We start from the raw sequence: 16,428 nt of genomic DNA on the forward strand, positions 1-16,428 counted from the left end.
ATGATATGGGACCTTTAAATCATATTTGCTCCATTTCTACCCACTGCTGCTTTAACTAGTAAATAGTAAATAATGTGGGATATAGGGAACACACGAACACACTGTTTTTGAAGTCACATGCATTGAAATTTATGGATTTGGTCAAATTTAAAACCGCAATAATTATGTTTAAAGCAAGACATAATTCACTTCCGGGCAATATTCAAAAAATGTTTTGTGACAGGGAGGGGGTTATAATTTAAGAGGAAAATTCAATTTTAAAAAGCATTGTGTTCGTACAAAAAAGAAGAGTATGTGTATTTCAGTTTGTGGGGTGGATTTGTGGAATGGGTTAGGTGATGGGTTGAAGGGGAGCACAAATATAAATCAATTTAAAAAGCTATACAAGAAAGATATTTTTGGGAGGTATATGGTTGAAGAAGAGTTGTGTTAAAGGTTGGTTATATACTTTTTAACTCCGGATGTATTTGTGGGTTGTAAATAAACTTGGGATGCTGTTCATATATTCAACTTGGGATGTAAATAAATCTGGGATAGTTTTTATATTATATTATATTATCATTCTATGATATATGAGTTATTAGAGGAGAAGTGAGAAAGGGGTAAGGTAATATAAGTTTTTCTTCTACCTACTCCTTTTCGGACACTATAACTCTTGTTTTGTTTGTTATTATTTTTTATCTGTTTTTATTTATTATATGTTCGAAATAAAGTATTTCATTCAAAACTCAGTTAGTTTTATTTTGAAAAGGCTCACCGGAAGTGCCCCGTTCCACCGGTTACCTTGACGCTGGTTCAGAGCTCAGTCCAGCTCGGCTGCATTCCTCCTCTCTCTACTAAAGCCTGACCGATACAGACACACAGAGAAAGAAAGAAAGAAAGAGAGAAAACACCGATTATTATTCTCCTCTACCGTGTTGGATTCTTTTACCGAAACCAGGACACCAGAAACACCGCGTTTGGACACGAACAAACCTCCCGTTTGGACCTACAATACCGACAGAAAGAGGTTTTCTATATGTGTGGTAATGACGGTTAAATAGCCGTTAGTGCGTTCGAACAGCGGCGGTTACTCTTCTTCTTCTTTTTAAAAAAAAAGCAAGATGGCTGATGACAGCTAACAAGGACAGAACAGAGACGTCTCCTTTAAGATATTAGGAGGGTTATATTTTTATATTTATAGTTAAATATACAACAAAAATGGCTGCTTTTAAATAATAATCGTGTGTTATTATTACCTGAGCTGTTGGTAGAGAAATAATGAGGTGACGTGTGAGGTATTTAATAATCTAGATAAGGAAGTAGATCATGTTGGTTGGTAGATAGGTGAATAAAGGTGAATAAAGCTGAATAATAGGGAGATATTTGATGTTGTTGGAGTTGGATTGGTTGCAGCCAACATTCCTGCGGATCCTTTTTAAAAAGCCTTTGTGTTTGTTGTGTGCGCAGGAGGACTCAGACTATTAAAAACCATTAACTATGCAGTAAACAGGCTGGAAAATGATGAGGCCCTGGGTATGATTTTCCTGTTTTAATGAGATTATAAAGGCCTTTGTTGTCGAGTGTAACCTGGTAGGAGGAAGGAGGAAAAAAAAAGCTGAGGCCTTGTGTACAGATATGCAGAGAGAGAGACTGGTGTGTGCCACATAGCTTATTCATCTAATGTTGAATTTGGAGGATTGTGTTGTAAAAAAGCAACCTCTCTTTGGTTGTATGTGTAATTAAATTGCAGGTGCTTATTTATGATTCAGCAGACAAAAAGCAGTGCGTTGTGTTGTGATTATTGACTGGATGAATTGTCCTTGAGGTCCAGATAAAACAAGATTCAGGTTAAAAAAGAAGCTGTCTTTGTGTGTGAATAGTAATCAGGGTGTGGTGAGTCCTTTTTGTCATGCTTTTTCTGCTCTGAAACAGTCATAATCCGACGTTGAAGCTTTTTTAAAGGTAAGGGCCTCCCTCTCCTCAGCCAGGAAAAAAAAATCTTTTCATGTGCTTAGATTCATCATATGATGTAGATGTTTGTGCCTTGTTTGCATTTCATGGTTTTAACCTGCTTCCTGTATAGGCCTATAAGCATATAGAGGCTGTAAAGGCAGGTCTGTGTGATTTAGAGGAAAGGAAAGCGTTTACTGTAATCTGTATAACGTCAGCCCCTGCTGTGTGTGTGTGTGTGTTGAAAGGTGTTGTCATCCTCGCCCGAAGCCTTCTCTCTGGTCAATTTTCTGGCCTTCATGCTGCAGCAATAAGCAATACTTCGTCATCTGTCAGGGAGTTTTGGTCACAAGGGATTGAAATATACAGACAGTTTCCTGCGAGGACCTATAGAGGGGTCTGGTAGAAGTGTGGGGGAAGAAGTTAGTGTATGCCTGCCCGCACCATGATGGCGTCTGACATGGCTGAGACGTGGAGGAACTGTTTTGAGGAGGAGCTCATCTGCCCCATCTGCCTGCACGTGTTCTCAGATCCCATCCAGCTGCCCTGCAAGCACAACTTCTGCCGGGGCTGCATCAGCGAGGCCTGGGCCAAAGACTCTACGCTGGCCCGCTGCCCCGAGTGCAATCATGCTTACACGCAGAAGCCCAGCCTGGAGAAGAACCACAAACTGTCCAACATAGTCGAGAAGTACAACGCCCTGAGCGTGGAGAAGGCCACCACGCCGGCGCTGCAGTGCATCCTGTGCCGTCGAGGCCCGCCGCTGCCCGCCGTGAAGGTGTGCCTGCGCTGCAACGCCCCATGCTGCCAGTCCCACGTCCAGACGCACCTGCAGCAGCCGTGCTCGGCCCTGGGTCACCTGTTGGTGGAGGCGGAGGCGGTGAAGGCCTGGACCTGCCTGCAGCACGACGAGTACAGGCTGTACCACTGCGAGGCCGAGCAGACGGCGGTGTGCCAGTACTGCTGCTTCGCCCGATGCCACCCCAGCCACGGACACGCCGTCACTGACGTGGAGCTGCGACGCAACGACATCAGAGTAAGAATTATATATCGTACACACACATTTAACAAACTAGGGCTGTCCCGAATACCATTTTTTGGGCTTCGAGGCTTCGATGAGAAATATTCTAAGGTATTCGAAGCTTCAGGCTGACATTTTCTGTCTCCATCTCCAACCATTTCAGTGCCCGGAACAGTCTACTGTACACACACGCACCTCTACACATAACAAACAGCGATATTCGTCTGAGAATAACTTATAATACTTAATGTTGAATATGAATAATGAATAATGTGTTATTTCATGGACTATGTGGGGATTTATACATTATTATTACATTCGAATACTGATTTGGAGGTTGAATACCGTGGCTATGGTCGAATCTTCGAAGCATTCGGGTCAGCCCTAAAACAAACACAATCAGGGTGAAGACACACTCTGAAAAAATCACAAAATTAAAGCTAGTGATTCGACTTCATCACTGGCTCGTCAGGGAAGTCAGACATCTTCCAAGAAAAGGCAATTATTTGGATAATCGATAAATCATTTAAGACATTTTCTAAGCAAAGATGTTCTCACTGGGTCCAGATCTTCAAATGTGAATTACATCTTCTCTGATAGCAAACTGAATATCTTCTGTTGGTCAAACACAAGACATTTTAAGACCTCACATTTGGCTCTGAGGACATTTTATAGACTAAAACGTTAATCGAGAAAGTAATCGATTAATGTTTTTGCATCCTGCTCTGTGGGCGAGAAGATAACCATTAGTTGTGGCCCTACTTGCAAGAATTTGTCAATTCATCGTTGATCAATAAGTGGTGGCTAAGTGCCCACTCAAGTAGAGCAGCAACGATTAATCCATTAATTGCCAACTATTTTGATGATTGATTTATCGATTTGAGTCATTTTCTAAGAAAAAAAAGTCTAAATGATCTGAGTCCAGCTTCTTAAATGTGAATATTTTCTGGTTTCTTTACTCCTCTATGACAGTAAACTGAATATCTTTGAGTTGTGGACAAAACAAGACATTTGAGGACGTCATCTTGGGCTTTGGGAAACACTGATTGACAATTTTCTCCATTTTATGACATTTTATAGACCAAACTACTAATCGATTAATGGAGAAAATGAGCGACAGATTAATCGACAAAGAAATTAATTGTTAGTTGCATCCCTACCTTCAAGTACCAAAACATAGCTTCACACAAGCCAGGGAGGTAATTTTTCATCCTCTTTGTAGTCATCAAGCAAATATCACCAGAACAAAGGGCATATTATGTCATTTTTAGCCAAATAAAAGACATTTAGTGGAGATATTTGGGTTCAAAGTTCTCAATTGTTCATATTTACTAAATCACTTTACTTTATCAAAAACAGCATTTCCCATTTTAAGACACAAATGCATTTTGAGTGTTTTTTTAAGCGCCCGTTTGAGAGTCTTGTGCATTTTTCAGTTGTGATCCACTCCAACCTCCGTTCTCATCTGTTGGAATGACAAACAATGCAGTCGAGGGTGGAACAATGAGGGGCCCTCAGAGGGCCTTATCTCCCCAGCACAGGTGCATCCTAGCTCAGGGATCGCCAGTTGTGAGGGAGGGGTGGGGGGGAGTGGAGACAAGGGAAAGGGGGATTAAAGTGATTCGTCACTTGATTCTGCGGTCTACTTGGGCCTTTTTTATTAACCTCTTCCCTTCCTGGGGGTTTGGTGCTCGCTGTCGTCGGTTTCGGGCAGAGGTTGAATTGGTTTCCTCCCCCTTTCTTTCTTATTAAAGGGGGGCAGCTTAGTCAGAGGGAGAACCGTGAAGGCCTCACTGCTGACTGACTCATGTTATTCACCCAACACCCTGTTTAGGTGTCAACCGTGTCATGCTCGGGTGTATTTCCTGTCGGTAATGCTATGACTCAGCTTTATGTATAGTTAATCAGTCACCTGGGGCACAGGAAGGCCATTGGGTGGGACCTGGTCTGAATCTAAAAGCTGTGTTACCAAATTACTTTACGTTTACAGCCACATCATCTATAATCAGACTGGGCGATAAGTAGAGCCCGATTTAATTAGGGCGGCATGCTCACAATAGACCTTTTTCATGGCAGACTTTTGACTTATGGTGCTTTTAAATGGGGTTGTGTTAACCGTGTTCACGAGAAGAGTCCATATGAACGCCTACCTCTTGTGGTATTCACGACCTCGTAAGTGGAAAGTTTCTGAAAGCTCCGACTTTACGAGTTGTGAAGTGTTTGCTGACGTTGTCAGAAATGGCGGAGGTCATGAATGTTAATTTTTAAATGCATAATAAATGAATATATTGAAGTGTTAGTCGTATATTGTTTTTCTTCGTAATGTTATAATATGTCTGAGGAAAATGTTGATATTCCCAACGGCCTCTTCTTTTTCCTCTGTCATTATGCCTTTGCATTTCCTGCATTATGTTACCACGCTTGCTAGCTTGCTAAATTGATAGCCTCTGTGGCTTCTAGACACCGACAGTAACGTTAATATTGCCGTTGCTTAGCAGCAGTGTTGTGACGCCTTGAACGCCTAGCATATTGTGTACACGACTTCCCGTGTTGTAAACATGAATGGATGTCTGCTGTGAAAAAGGTCTAAGTTAACCATCCTGTAGTGTGTTAGCATGCTAGGGACAGCAGCGCTTCGTGCTAGGGCTGCAACTAACGATTATTTTCATTGTCGATTAATCTGTCGATTATTTCCTCAATTAATCGATTAGTTGTTTGGTCTATGAAATGTCAGAAAATGGTGAAAAAAATGTCGATCAGTGTTTCCCAAAGCCCAAGATGACGTCCTCAAATGTCTTGTTTTGTCCATAACTCAAAGATATTCAGTTAACTGTCATGGAGGAGTAAAGAAGGGTGGAGGTTGATGGAAATGTGATTAGTTTTGCAGATATTAAGTCCCAAACCAAAAGTAGGGATGCAGCTAACTATTGTTTTCACTATCGAATAATCTGATTACTATTTTTTTTGATTAATCAATAAATCGTATTGCCTCTAAAATATCAGAAAATTGTGATTAATGCCCATTATAATTTCCCACAGTCCAAGGTGATGTCTTGTTTTTTTTACAACCAACAGTCCAAGACTACATTTACTATCATATAAAACGAGGCTGTCAAAGTTAACGTGTTAACGCAAATTCGTTTTAACGCCACAAATTTCTTTAATGCATTAATGCAATCGATATTTCGGAGGTTGTAGCGGGCTCAGTTTTAAAGCTAGAGTGGAGATGATGGTATCATATGACTGTCATGACCATTTTCAAAGGAGTGAAAATGGTTTCTATGGGTACCCATGAGTCTACCCTTTACATACATTTGCTTAAAGCAGCATATTTGCCCATTCCCAATGTTGATAAGAGTATTAAATACTTGACAAATTTCCCTTTTAAGGTACATTTTGAACACATAAGAAATGTGTGATTTAATTTGCGATTAATCGCAATTAAATATTTTAATCGATCGACAGCCCTATATAAGACAAATAAAAGCATCAAACCCTAACATTTGAGAAGCAAATAATTGACATTTCGGCCGGGCTTTAACCTCCACTAGCATCGTTAAAAATAAATAAAGAGCAGTGGCTATAGACCATCTTCTACTAAATAAAATGCTCACAAGACAAGATCTTGGTGGCGACTACCTCTGTGAAATGATTTCCTTGGGGAACCGAGTGTGTAGATATCAGAAAAATAATCTTTATTACATTGTGACATTGATTTTAGCCATGTTAACCCTTATGGTAGTGAAAACCTCCTCCATGTTGAATGCAATCAAGGAATGCAGAGTGGACTCCCTCTCCACACACACACAGCGCCCCCCCTTTGCTCTTCACGTCCGACAGCCCCCCCCCCCCCAACCAAATCCACCTCTCACACCATCCACCAGCCACTCCAGGCGAGGACCGACCTTCCCTCTGGCCCCGCTCTCCTGCTCTGGTGGCTCTGATGGAAAAGACGCTGTGGTGAAATGACAGCTAAAGAGCACCCTCCCCTCTTTATACCCCCCCCCCCTCTCTCCCCCAAAGGTATCCCATACATTTAGATGCTACCCCCCTCTGGGAAGCCTCGGCTCCTTCGACCCTGTTTTTCCCCTGGCTTCTGCTCGGAGCCTAACTCAATCAATCAGCACAACCAGGTCACAGTCCTGGATCTAACCATGCCGTGTGTGTGTGTGTTAGAGATATCTAGGGCAGTGGTTCCCAACCATGTGCCACTGAGGCCCAAGTCTAAGCAGGTTTTCATTCCTGTTGAGCTCTACAGCAGCTGATCACTAATGATAAAATCAGCTGCTCTTTAGCTGGAATGATTAAATGATGATGACGATGATGATGGTACGTGAACAGACCTTCAGCTTGTGAAAAACAACTGATTATTGACTTGTGGGATTAATGACAGATTTAATCTCTTATTTTAACCACTTTGCTCCCGACTAAAGCTGGGCGATATGATATAAAAATGTTTATTGTATATATTTTTCTATGTCGTTTCTATCATGATATAGGCTAGGTCTATATTTATTTTCAAGTATTGAATTCACACAGGAGTATAAAAAAATAGGCTTTACCGTGTGGTTATTTCATATTAACGCTGTCAATCGATTAAAATATTTAACTGTGATTAATCGCAAATTAATCACAAATTTTTTATCTGTTCAAAATGTATCTTACAGGGAGATTTGTCAAGTATTTAATACTCTTATCATCATGGGAGTGGGCAAACATGCTGCTTTATGCAAATGTATGTATATATTTATTATTGTAAAAACAATTAACAACACAAAACAATGACAGATATTGTCCAGAAACCCTCACAGGTACTGCATTTAGCATAAAAAATATGCTCAAATCATAACATGGCAAACTGCAGCCCAACAGGCAACAACAGCTGTCAGTGTGTCAGTGTGCTGACTTGACTATGACTTGCCCCAAACTGCATGTGATCATCATAAAGTGGGCATGTCTGTAAAGGGGAGACTCGTGGGTACCCATAGAACCCATTTTCATTCACATATCTGGAGGTCAGAGGTCAAGGGACCCCTTTGAAAATGGCCATGACCGTAACTTTGACAGCCCTATTTCATATAGACTATTTATTTTTTTACAAGGGGCTTTTATTTATTCATTTATTTATTTATTTGACAGGGACAGTAGACATTGTTATATTTTAATAAAATGCAACCGATGTGATGTATGTAGGACTTCCAGCTAATTTGCAGACCTTGTCCCTGGTTAGGCTTTTAAGAAATAAAAATACATAATACAACATCATACATTACAATCAATTTACATATGGATGGTCCCTGTCAGACATTACATTTTTTTTTACTTTTTACAGACTAAAAATGAAACATTAAACTAATCGATTCATCGATTAATGAATGGCAGATTAATTGATAATAAAAAATAATCATTAATTGCAGCCCTACTTTGGTTTGAAGCTTCACTTTGGTGCTATATAGCAAATGTTAGCATGCTAACACACTGCACTGAGATGGTTACCATTATACCTGCTTAGTGTAAGCACATTAGCATCATTGTGCGCATGTTAGCATGCTAACATTAGCATTAAATACTGTAGACTCTTGTTTATTTGAATCTGGATCATGTTGGCAGCAGCATTATTTAGCTCTGTACCATCTTATCAGCATGCTTCTCTGTCATTAAATGTTGACTGAGGATTATTCATATCTCACATTAAATATTAATAACATGAAGGATTAGCAAATCTGTGTCAATGACATTCCTCCTCTCAGATTTATACGATGTAGGGAGCAACATAAAGGATTGTTGCTCTCATATGGAGCCATTAATTACGTTTTTAATTTATTTTGGCCTCAAGCTGAGCTGGATAGGCATCTCAGCTTTGCCCGAGCGGGCGTCTGCTGTTGTTCACATGCCATCGTCGTCCTAGAAATAACAAGTGTTGTTGCCACAACATTGCCAGAGCAGCTTTCACTGTGTGAATACAACTTTTAAAGCTCAGAGAGGAGAGCTTCTGGAGCTTTTTCTGCCCATTTATCTATCTCTGCCCCCAGCTCCCCCAACATTAGTCCACACTCACTAATGCAAACACAAAATAGCTGTTGGTTGCTATGACAGCACTCCCTCCCTCCTCCCCCACAGGGATTGTGTGTTGGTTGGAGACTAAATTAGCCGGCTCCCGGATCCTAATATCTCAGGCATGGGGAGGGGATGCTAGCGACTAACTGAGGTCACAACTTCCCAAAGCTTAAAAGACGTTTCACACCAAGACGGATTTTCGTCCGAGAAGTTTGCACGGACGTTTATAAAAACTGATTTTGTGGGTTCTCATGAATGCTTTCACACCCCTGAGGAACATTTGTGCAGGGAAAAGAATATTTAGATGGACCTTGATTTCAGCAAATTTCCGTAAATATATGTTTGACCAATGAAATCCTTTGATCACCGTCATTCTGCATAATAATTAGCCATGTGCTTCTGTTTGCCTTGGAACAATGGGGGTTTGTTTTCGGGGTAACAAACTGTCGGACTAATGTTATTTTTTTTGGTCAGTTCTTTGGACTATTGGTGTTTTGGCATAACAATGAGCCGTCCCCTTCTCAACACCCAATAATATACGACAAACACTACTACTAGGGATGTTAATAATATTTAACCGTTAACTGACGTTAAGAATTTAAATCGATTAATGCTATCGGTTAAGCGGTTAATAGAAATATTAAAAAATGAAATAAAAAGCTGAGCAAAACTCAGAGAAGCGGCTTGTCACTTAAAGGAGAAAAGCAGGTCCACCTTAACAGCCCACCTTAAGAGATTCTGAGCCGGTGTTGCAGGATATGGGAATTTGGCTTGGGTCCTGAGGAGTTGTAGCATTTATTCACCAACAAATAAACTGTACACACACTGCACTGCTACGTTCACAGCTTTAAGGCCACCGACAACCCCACACTCACACGGTCTGTTGGACACTCGCTAACGTTACGCCGGGCTGACAGACTGTATGTGCGTGACGACAGTGAGCATAAAGCCAGTAGAACAACATATAGCAGATCGCCCAGCAGCTGGGATACAATGAAGATGGTGTTGCTAATATGCACTTGCTTATGTTATATGTTGGTCACGGAACGGGGTTAGCCACAAGAGCTAGCGTTAGCATCACATTTGGGGTCTGATTAGTTTATGTATTGTGTAGTTAATGTTAGCCTCTTACACCTTCTCTGTCTGGATAGGTTTTTGTTGTGTGGAGTGAACACTGGCACTATTTAGGAGGCAACTCATTACGCCTCATTGACGAAAATGGAACACGGCAACGCAGATAATTCGCACCCGACCCGGTCTACATTTGCACGCGGATTTTCCGCACCGCACCACATTTTCGCATCGCACTAGTGAGTAATGGTTTTAACGGTTTATTCTTTCATTCTTTCTTTCTCACCTCACAGCAAAGCCTGTTGAGACAGCAGGAGCGCGTGGAGGAACGAGTGCAGGAGATTGAAGAGCAGCTCTGCAAACTCGACTCTGACAAGTGTGTGGTGGAGGTATGTTTTTACAACCTGAAATCTGTGGGCGTCAACGCAGCTACGCACATTCACAGAGATTCTACACGGCGTTGCACAATACAAAGGAACATTTGAATGTTTGTTTCTCTACAGGACAGGGTGTGTGAGCTGAAAGAGGAGGTGCGTCTGCAGTACCAGCGGATGCACCAGCTCCTGGAGGAGGATCTCGGTCGGACACTGGAGGCTCTGGACCGTGCTCAGGCTCGGTTCTGCCAGGAGAACGCTGCCCAGGTTTTAGTTCTTGGTGAGCAGCGCCACGAGGCCCAGAAGCTGCTGAGCTCCATCCACACAGCCTTCAGTAAGGCAGAGGAGCTGAGCTTCATGAAAAACACCAAGCCTGTTAAAATCCTCACAGACAGGTGAGAGCAAAGTTTTAAAAAATTCGTGCCTGTGGGTTTATATCACGCAGGAGATGTTTCAAAGCTGACGTCTTATCTTAAATTTTGCACATCTCTTGGCACTTTTTGCAGGTCTCACGCATGTGTGGGCAGCAGTCTCCCTCCTTACAAAGTGGGGAATCTAAACTCTAAACTATTCCTCTCTGAAATCTCAAAAAGAGAGAAGAGCTTGAAGAGAACCCTGGAAGGTAGGATCTCAAACACATTTATCAGGTTTTAATCCAGGACATGAATGTGTTTTTATTTTAATTACCACGTTCCTTCTCTTGTTTCACACCTCTTCTCTTTCTCTCAGCTCCCCTCACCCCTCCGTCGACCTTCCTGCAGTCTGTTCCTGCGTATCCCAGCGGTCAGAGCTCCGGCTCTGGAGCAGAGAAACGGAAACATTCCACTGCCTTCCCAGAGGGAAACGGGAACGTCGGAAAAAACGCCGCTCCGGGTTTCAAGGACTCCTCCTCCTCCTCATCATCCTCCTCATCGTTAGCCAAACAGCCCTACCTGGGCTCCGGCTCTGCCTCTGGAGAAGGTCAGTCCACCAATCAGCAGCCTCTCGGCCCCTGCGGCCCACCTCACATCAGCGAGAGCGGCGGGACAGGAAGTGGAAGCGGCTCTCTGACCAACCACCATTCAGGCTCCGTGTTCGGCTCCTCGCACTTTCCTCCCGGAGGCAGCAGCTCCTCGCACTCCTCCCAGCAGGCCGTGCTGCCACAATACGGCGGCCGTAAGATCCTGGTGTGTACGATGGATAACTGCTACTGCTCCGGAGTGCCCTCGGTGTCGGGCCACCGCAGCCATCCCCCGTACCCGCGCTCTGGCTCTTTCCCCTGGGTCAGCGCCCAAGACTACCCGCCTCCACCCGGCCTGGCCTCTGGAGGTCCGTCCATGCAGGGTTTGGCAGTGAGGGACTGGATAGACGCCTCGCAGACACACAGACATGCCGATTTCTACGGGCTGTATGGGCAGCCCTCTACAAAGCACTATGTCACTAGTTAACAGAGTAGTCACACACACACACACACACACACACACACACACATACACACACACACACACACACACACTTGGATATAGAGACAGGCACCAAAATAGCACACCTTTACCGTCTTATTAACCGGAAAAAACACAGTTATACTATACACACATTAAAATATTAAGAATTATATCCACACACACACACACAGATCTAGAACATTCGGGGGCAGGGTTGATCTCTTTTGTGTTTTTATTTTCTTTATTTTCAGTCAGTGTTTCATGTAGTGTATTATACGTAAAATGCAAGCCAACGCGCTCACTCTGGCACAACTTAGCTCAGCATTTTACACATGAACAAGAAACAAGAGAGGCCTAAGAGGACATGCATCTTTTTTTTATTTATAGAGCAGGAGACCGATTGATAGAAAATTAACTTTTATTAGAAAACGCCTCTTCATGGCTTCTCACTGGCGCTAAAGGGAAAAGAGATAAAACAGTGTTGAGCTTTCCAGTTTAGCGCCTCATGTTTCTCTGATATAATCACCCCTCTAGTTGTACTGAGGTCGATTGCCTTATGTTATTATTAGCATCATATTTTTCTGCCCACTTTGTTTGGTAGACCCTTTTAAAGAGGGACTATGGTCCCTTTGTGTCTCTTGATTTTCATCGTCATGGCACCTCTTCCTTTTCTTTGCTGAGTTCAGGGATGGATCGTACGGCTTGAACACAAAACGCTCTTCCATGGAACACCCACAATGCACTTGTGGACGCCTTGTTATGCCTGGACTACGGATGCTGACCCAAAGGGGGACACTGGAGCTGCATCTTGAAGGGCCGGTGGCCCAAAGAGTTTTGGGAATTTGGCTCTTATTCCTAGCACTCCTTTCCTGCTATCAGGCTTCCCACTGGACAGAAAATCTTCTTCTGACAAAGACTGTTTCCATTTAGTAATTACGATGACTTTGTGTTATTTGGTACATCTGTAGGTTTTATGCTTGTCTAGAGAGACTCTAATTTTAGAGAAAAAGGGCAAGACTGGACAGACCAAACCAATCAAGCATCTGGAGGATCTGATGATGCTGTAATTGTACTTCCTGCAGGGCAAAGATGTCACTTCCTCTCAATAAGCACACAAGCTCTTGGCTTCCTGTTTGCAGCTGAAAGCATGCAAGGAAGAGTTTTTTAAAGCACTCAAAAGAAGAACAATGGGGGGGGGGAAATGTATGCAGTTTTAAAATGAGTGTGTGGAAGAAAAAGATGGGTGGGAGGAATTTTTTTCATGAACCTTTTCTAAAAGAACAAGACCGGACTGCTGCGAGATGTAAGCAATTGTCATCATCCTAAAGAGGAGCCGTTAACGACAGTCAACATAAAGAGAAAAACAAACCAACAACATAAAAGTATCTTTTTTTGTAAATATTTTGTGAAATGGAAAAATTACAGACGTGATTTGGAGAAGGGTTCCAAATAAACAAACAAATTTAAACCAGTCTCTGCTGTCAAGTCTGTATGTGCAAATCCCGTTTTTTTTCATGTTCGTTTAAAAGATAAGGGTGGCGATATTCTGTATTTGGGTTATTGTGCGTAAATATGCTCCATCGGCCACTAGAAACACTGCTGCTCTTTGTTTGGGAATGGAGAAGTTATTATTCTAGCGTGCTTCCCTGTTATTTTTAGTACATCATCCCACTACCAGACTGAAAACTGTTACGTCGCTCAACACTGTTTACAGTTTGTCATAGCTCTGATCAATATTTATGAATTACCTGCATCAGAAATGTGACATTGCGTCCTTTTGTTCAAGGCCATTTTGTAGGATGGAAATGTTGTATGACCTATAGGGATGCAAACCGGAACCGTAAAAACACAAACTGTGGGCTTGTTGAACTGTAGGCCTGTTAATTATTTGATGAAGTGCTAGAGATATACTGTAGAAGAGGCAATTATCTGAGCATGGGCCTACTTGACCATTAAGTATCCTGCCTTATTTCATGTAGCTTTCATGTAGGCTTCATATAATACAGAAAAATCATTCATTACTATCAATCAATCTATACATTTTGGAGTTTGAATGGAAACGGTTGTGTTTTTCTTTTCCTTAACGTGCAAAACAAACCGATCTGAAACTGTGACTCAAAACCTCAATACAAACCAAACCGTGGGCTTGTTGAGCCGTTGCACCACTAGTTTGACCGTACGTTAATGCTGCCTTCATGTCATATTGGAGTTTTTGACTTTATAAATACTGTTCATGTCAGCATCAAACTCGTAATTACAACTGGGAAACTCTGACTTTTCGAAAGCTCTGTTACATCAGACTTGGAAACCTTGCAAACAAACAAGCATGGATGCCTCATGTCAACCAAAGTCCATTGTTTATTCATTCAATTTAATTTAAGCTTATTTACATTTTAGCGTTATATTATCAATACATCGATTAATACAGAGACTGTAGTCTTGTTGAACAACGATGGAGCTCTGTGGTACAGAGGGATAATTTATGAAGACTACTTTTGTTGAAAATAAGAAAAATATAGAACATCAGCAACCTTATCATTTAATATTCCTCACATGTGTACGAATCAAAGCGTTTGTTTCGTGCTCAGTGTTTTGCTTTGTTTTTTCCAGTTCATACAGTCATCCCTACACAGTCATCTGCTCACTCTCCATATGACTTTTAAAAGAAACGACATCCTCCCACTTTGTACCCAAAACAACCGCCCAACCTCCGCTGTTCTTTCTTAAACATGCAAATAATCTGCCTGCCTATTAGTGTGTTTATTTAACTTAAGAAACTTAAACAAAACTTTAAATATCTGCGTGTCCACCCAGTACAAACAGGGCTCATGAGTGTGTGTGTGTGTGTGGGCGGAGGCCTGCAGAGAGAAAACAGGATGGAGAGAACTAGTTTTGAGATGAGTAGTCAGTCGGTGTTTGTTCCCCTCAGCCTGATTAAGATGTTGCGTTAATGCTTCCCCCTGCCCAACACTTTGAGCCTCAATCCCAGTCAGACAGCAGGGAAGATCCTCGTGTGTTGATGTGTTTTTAGTGAGCGAACTGGGAATGGAAATAATAAGTAGAGAAAAGTTAATTTGTGGATGAAAACTTGAAATAGTCGCTTTCTTGCTGAGAGTTAGGTGAGAAGCTTGATACAGCGCTCACAAAATCCACCTGTGTCATTTTTACAGTCCAGATTACAGATTAAACAAACAAGATGTAACCTTTGGACACAGCCAGGCTAGCTGTTTCCACCTGCTTCCAGTCTTTATGCTAAGCTAAGCTAACTGCCTTGTATGTAATGGACAGACATGAGAGTGGTATAAATCCTCTCATCTAACTCTCAGCAAGAAATCAACTTTGAACATTTGAATTGAATTATTCCTTTAATGGATCTTGTGGTGAGATTGTTTTGTTAATTACTGTTTTCAAGGGCACTTAAAGCTTTAAACTTTAAGATAACATGGATGCAAAGTCCTTAAAGTGCTCAGAAAAAATGGAAATTTGAACATCTGCTGTTCCTCCATGTGCTGAAGAAGATCATGTGATGCAACTGAAAGCTGCTAAATGAACCTCATGATGAGATTGTTTTTGTCAACTCCTGTTTCCAAAAGTCAAAAATTAACCTTCGTGAGTCGAACATTCATTCACAAATGTCACTTTGAGTTTCTGAACGCCATTTCTTTCCTTCTAACGCCAGTCGGTGGTTAATGTACACGTAAAAACCGACGTTTTTTAATCATACTGCTTCTTCTCGCTCCGCCCTCGTCTTCCTCCCACCTCCTTCCCGTCTCGAGGTCTGATGTGATGCCTTTTTTATTTTTTTCTCACGTCAGCAAACCTCAGCAGAGACACAGGCAGCCAAGAACTGTGGGGTCGGAGGTGCAGCATAAATTACAGCGCTGCCTTTCTATCTTTCACTCTCTGACACACACACACTAACAAACACTCCCTTTCTCTCTCTCTCCCCCTCTCTCTCTCTCTCTCTCCTGACACACACATTTTCTCACACTTATGCACACAGCTGCTGCACAGCTGTCTTTATCCATGAGGAGAAAAAAGGCAATAATCCGGTCGCCTACGTCTTCGATATGTATCTCTGACACACACACACACACACGCACGCACACACACACACACACACACACACACACACACACACACACACACACGCACGCACACACACACACACACACAGTCTGGCTACTTTAAATTACCCTCAAACACACACACTGTGAGGGTAAAAAAGCTTTTATACACTGATAAAACAACCACAGACATTTTACTTCTCTCATTTAGAGGTTTTAAAAAACACAAGTAGATAAAGCACCAACACTTTGGCTACAGCAGCTGGTTAGCTTAGCTTAGCATAAAGACTGGAAACGGGGGGAAACTGCTAGCATGACTCTGTCCAAAGCAAAGCCAAGCATACCAGCATCAAGCTAATAATTTACATGTTTTATCTTGTTTTTTTGTTGTTATTTTACGTCTGTTTAACGGTATTTTAGTTAACAAACAAACCATAAACATCACATACAAGACTAGGACATGTAAACAGTATAAATATTAA

General features: G+C 42.0%; 1 protein-coding gene across 2 annotated transcripts; it reads left to right on the forward strand.

The window, feature by feature from the left end:
- Positions 1–784: 784 nt before the first annotated feature.
- On the forward strand, positions 785–13,347 carry trim8b (tripartite motif containing 8b). 2 transcript variants are annotated; one of them, XM_037755716.1, is made up of 6 exons: positions 785–1,944; positions 2,181–2,968; positions 10,375–10,470; positions 10,585–10,850; positions 10,962–11,077; positions 11,185–13,347. In XM_037755716.1, exons 2-6 carry the CDS (start codon positions 2,363–2,365, stop codon positions 11,880–11,882), a joined length of 1,782 nt encoding a protein of 593 aa, XP_037611644.1. In that variant the 5' UTR covers positions 785–1,944; positions 2,181–2,362; the 3' UTR covers positions 11,883–13,347. The 2 variants fall into 2 exon arrangements, with proteins under 2 accessions (XP_037611644.1, XP_037611645.1); XM_037755717.1 differs by having other exon boundaries at positions 785–1,009.
- The last annotated feature ends 3,081 nt before the right edge of the window (positions 13,348–16,428 follow it).

The sequence above is a fragment of the Sebastes umbrosus genome, chromosome 20 (genome assembly GCF_015220745.1).
Source record: "Sebastes umbrosus isolate fSebUmb1 chromosome 20, fSebUmb1.pri, whole genome shotgun sequence".
Classification (NCBI taxonomy): Eukaryota; Metazoa; Chordata; class Actinopteri; order Perciformes; family Sebastidae; genus Sebastes; species Sebastes umbrosus.

Coding starts and splice junctions, on each gene's coding strand:
- trim8b (XM_037755716.1), top strand. CDS start 2,363: ATGCCTGCCCGCACCATGATGGCGTCTGACATGGCTGAGACGTGGAGG. Junction 10,471..10,584: donor CTGACAAGTGTGTGGTGGAG/GTATGTTTTTAC, acceptor GTTTCTCTACAG/GACAGGGTGTGTGAGCTGAA. Junction 10,851..10,961: donor GTTAAAATCCTCACAGACAG/GTGAGAGCAAAG, acceptor CACTTTTTGCAG/GTCTCACGCATGTGTGGGCA.